Source organism: Limulus polyphemus, unplaced genomic scaffold, assembly GCF_000517525.1.
Source record: "Limulus polyphemus unplaced genomic scaffold, Limulus_polyphemus-2.1.2 Scaffold194, whole genome shotgun sequence".
Lineage (NCBI taxonomy): Eukaryota > Metazoa > Arthropoda > Merostomata > Xiphosura > Limulidae > Limulus > Limulus polyphemus.
Window position 1 is genome coordinate 334,068 of NW_013665804.1, and position 4,852 is coordinate 338,919.

General features: G+C 33.3%; 1 protein-coding gene across 1 annotated transcript in view; it reads right to left on the reverse strand.

Moving 5' to 3' along the window:
* The window catches only part of LOC106478256 (potassium channel subfamily K member 10-like), an 89,417-nt gene extending 85,527 nt beyond the window's left edge, over window positions 1-3,890 (reverse strand). The window contains exon 1 of the mRNA XM_013938788.2: window positions 3,171-3,890. Within this exon, the coding sequence (XP_013794242.1) occupies window positions 3,171-3,615 (445 nt within the window). The 5' untranslated portion in view covers window positions 3,616-3,890. The remainder of the gene's footprint in view (window positions 1-3,170) is intronic.
* Window positions 3,891-4,852: the final 962 nt, after the last annotated feature.

The window sequence follows — 4,852 nt, forward strand, 5'->3', positions numbered from 1 at the left end:
AGTACTTGAAGAAATTAAACAAAGCACTAAATAGCACTGTCCTATAAGAAATTAATTAGTTAGGTAAAATACACAGTACTAGTACTTGAAGAAATTAAACAAAGCACTAAATAGCACTGTCCTATAAGAAATTAATTAGTTAGGTAAAATACACAGTACTAGTACTTGAAGAAATTAAACAAAGCACTAAATAGCACTGCCGTATAACTGATTAATTAGCTTAGGTAACACGCACATTATTAGTATATGATGAAATTAAACATAGCACTTAATAACTACGTCCTATAACACATGAATTAGTTTAGGTGATATACACATTACTAGTGTATTAGGAACTTAGACATAGCACTAAATAACAACGCCCTATAACAGATGAATTAGCTTATTTAACATACACAATGAATGAGGAAATTAACCATATTATTAAATACGACTGTCCTATAACAAATAAATTAGTTTAGGTAACATACACATGAGAAACTTAAACATAGAACAAAATAGCACTGTCCTATAGCACGTGGATTAGTTTAGGTAACATACACATTATTAACATATAAAAAACAACATTTAAGCACATTAGTTAGTTTGTAAAAAGAATGCAACAATATAAAGAAATTAAATGAAAGATTGGTATACATTTTAACAAACCAACGTAGAGCTAAATAATAGTTCAAAAGGGAGTAAGTAGAAAAATATCTTAGTAGTCACATTGATTTACCCCATACTAAGTAGGCAGCTAACTGTTGTACACACTATTTCATCTACATTTGAAGCTGGGTTATTCCCATAGGATGTTCGTAACCCGAATTCATAAAGTACGCTTCTTTCCAAGAAACAACTACTTATTAAGCAACATTAAAAAGAGAAAAATATGCGGCTTTTTCACCCTGCTTTGTCTAGCAATTATAGGCACGATACGTCTTCATCTATTTTAGATAAATTGTACGAGAAATAGAACTTTATTCCGGTTAATGCATTCGAAAATTTATAATTTTGGAAAGAAAACTAATGATTATACATTCAGAGAAAAAAAAATCCATCTTATAAGAAACTTTTGTCACGCGACTTTTACCAAACTATTCATTGGTCAATTAATCGGTTAGGCCTACCTATGGCGCTGATTCACACTCGTCTATAAACTATGTTAAATTATAGTAAAAATTATTCAAAGATTAACTCTTTCCCATCGAGTTTGCAGATAAAGTCCAACAATATTACCTAAAGACTAACATGACTGTAAGTAGTACAACATCGCCCAAAGTTTGGGCGAGGAAATTCCTTCAAACTAGACCTGTCATGGGTTCGAATTGCGTCACTAAATGTGCTCGCCCTTTCATCCTTTGGGGCGTCATAATGTAGGAGTCAGTCGTGCTTTTCGATGGTAAAGAGTAGCTCATGAGTTAGCGATGGGTGGTATTGGCTAGCTGCCCTCCCTCTAGTTTATCACTTCTAAATTAGGGATGGCTAGTGCAGATAGACCTCGAGTAGCCAGACTATATAAGGTACAACATAATCTAAATAGTAGAACCAGATTGTACAAGGTACATCGTCATTTAAAGACTATAGAGCAAATTCCTTCAGACTAATCGGATTGTTCAAGATACAAAATCGCCTAAAAACCAACAAGTAAGTTCCTCCAACAACTAATCAAATAATGGAAGATTTAGCTCTTAATTTTGTTGGATTTTCAATTTTGAATTAATAAACTCCTCCCATTATAAGAACTGTTAAAGTCACCAGCTGACAAGAATAAAAACTGTTCCAATAATTATAGAGGTATAGTGAGACTTCTGGAGGTTAGTTTTAAAGTTTGTTTGGATTCCGAGTGAAAAGGGTCAAAGTTATCTTTTTTTTATTTGTCGGGTTCAGTTTTTACAAAACATTTTACTTGCAAATCAGGTGTTAGATTAATCAATATCATATTTATATCTGGGGTTGCTCTAAAGGTAAACCAAGTATAGTGATATACATGTATTGTATAAATCAAATATAGTGATATGCTGTGCGAATTAGATATAGTGATATGTTGTGTAAATCAATGATAGTGTTATGCGTGATTCAATTATAGTGTTATGTGTGAATCAAATATAGTGATATGTTGTGTAAGTCAAATATAGTGATATAATAATAATAGTAAATTGTGCGAATCAAAAATAATGATATGTTACGTGAATCTAATGATAGAGACATATACTCTCTAATGAGTTAAGTTAGAAAATTAGACTTCAAATATAGTAATACAATACCAGAATATTAGATTAGCAGTTGCCTGAGAAATGCATCGTTTGATGTTAAGCATTAGTTAAGTGTAGCAGTATAAAAGATAAAGTTAGTCTTAAACGTAAGACATAATTTTCCTCCTAGCTTTGTGATTTTCAACATACAAACGAAACGATTTTATAATTAAACATCAGAACATGTTTCTAGACGGTAACATGATTAAGTCGCTTATTATATATGTACGAAAAATGGTTACTTTAATTACGACTTTGTTTATATATATATATATATAACACTACCATAACTATGTATTTACGTTGTTATATACACAACGGGAGCATGGCTATACTGTTGAATTGCTTTACACACAATACGAGCATAGTTATATTGTAACAATTACATTATGTTCATAATACTAGCATAACTATGTTTTACATCATTATATGAACAATAAGAGCATGGTTATATATATATTACCATAATATAGTACTAGGACGGCAATGTTGTTACATACACAATTCTAGCAAGACTGTGTTGTTACACTGTAATACTAGCATAACTATGTTTTACATCATTATATGAACAATAAGAGCATGGTTATATATATATACCATAATATAGTACTAGGACGGCAATGTTGTTACATACACAATTCTAGCAAGACTACACTGTAATACTAGCATGGATATGTTTTACGTCGTTATTTGAACAATGCAGGCATGATTATATATATATACCAAAATAAAGTATTTAAATGATTATGTTGTTACATTATTATGTACACAATACTAGCAAGACTGTGTTGTTACATTGTTACGTACACAGTAGTTGTTGTATTGTTACTAAACTACAACTATTGCTATTGTCCATCAGTTGGTATTTTTATAGATATTTTGCTGACTATAAAATGTTTAAGATTTTGTCATGACGAGATGCCAGAGTAGACTTACCTATGGTGGTAATGACGGTTAAAGAATACAAGAAAGCCCCAGAGAATGACCACTGTTGACTGGTTCCCTTACCATCATAACCATCTCGCACGTGGGAAATTAAAACTGATTGAAACTGACGAATCTCAGCTGCCACTGTGTGGGTCCAGTTTTCTTTGTAAAGAATGTTCAAGCTATAAGTTATTTCCCAAAGTCGTTTTACCATTTCTTCTCTCATTTCGGTCACTTGACCAGCCTGCTCCTCCTCGTGAGGAGCCTCCAGTGCCCTGAAGGTGAAAGCCCCCATGATGCTGTACCCAACCACCAACGCACATAAGCCCACGTGAGAAAATAAAAATGTCGTGAACCTCCGACAACACGCCTTACATTTGTTAGGTGGGGGGTGTTTCTTTGGTGTATGTCCTGGTCGTCCACGCCTGAATGAACATTCTCTTTTTAGGGGCATTTCTTTTTTGGCTGTCTAAAACAAAAGTAGTATAAGGAATGTTTTTCTACGACTTGTTTTAGAATAAATATGCTTAATTTCTCTCAGACTGAATAGGTCATACATACATTCTTTGGCTGCCACTATTTTAATTTCGAAAATCCGAAAACTTCATAAATAAATTCACAAAGTAAAACATTTGTGGATAGCGTAATCCTGCTTAACGTTACGCGTTATAAATCTTCTAAAACTAAACTGGCATATTTATTCTGCTGTCTCTCAGACCTCGTTAATGCTGGAAAGTTAAACACGTTGTACCACATGGCTGGTCTCGCTCCAAACACACTGTCTGAATGGTATGAAAAAAAATTACACGCTTTGTAAGGTGGTGCCATCTATTATTACAATAATAAACCCTCTTTATTAAAGTAATCAAGAAATAACTATTTCAACTCGTATGAAAATATTAAGAGTAGTCATCTTCCCATAATTTATTTTTAATTCTAAATCTTATGGTCACCATTATGCAGAATATAGCACAAACACATTGCTTGGCTGGGATAAGACTTGTTTGAAGTTTCTTTCTAGATGGTCCTGGTTCCCCAATTTGATCCACATTCTTTTATTTTTCAGTGCCATCACAAAGGATATCCCCATCTTGAGAATTTCAAATCATTAATCTGAACACATCTGTTGCGTTTGTCACGTGATTTTTTATTTGAATATTCAAATACTCAATAAAGAACGGCCATGTATAATAAAACCATTCAAGAAAACAGTTTTAACAAATGTATCAACATGATTACAGAGTTGACTGCGTTATATTAATACGATTTTGAATAAGTAAATCATCAAGTTACGTGATAAACACAGCAGATATAAAATCTTTGTGTAACGGCATATATCAGAATGATATTTTTATGTTGCTTGGCGTGGTGTGGGTAATATGATGCCACTGAAAATTGATCGCATTTAGAAAGGGTATAAAAGAGCCCTTCTGACTCAAAAATACACTCAGTTCATAAAGATGTATTAATGACACGGGAAAACAAAAGAATATGGGTTCACTGGAGGACCCAGGAACATCCAGGAAGAAACCTGCAGCAAGTTCTACCTTAGACCATGTAAGCAAAACGCAGCGTCTCGTAGCAGGTCAAAATCCATGAACACAAAGGTTAGTGGCAAACGTCGTACACGTGCTCTAGGCAACAGCACCCAACATAGTCAAAAAGAAGCTCCGTCTATAAAAACAACACAA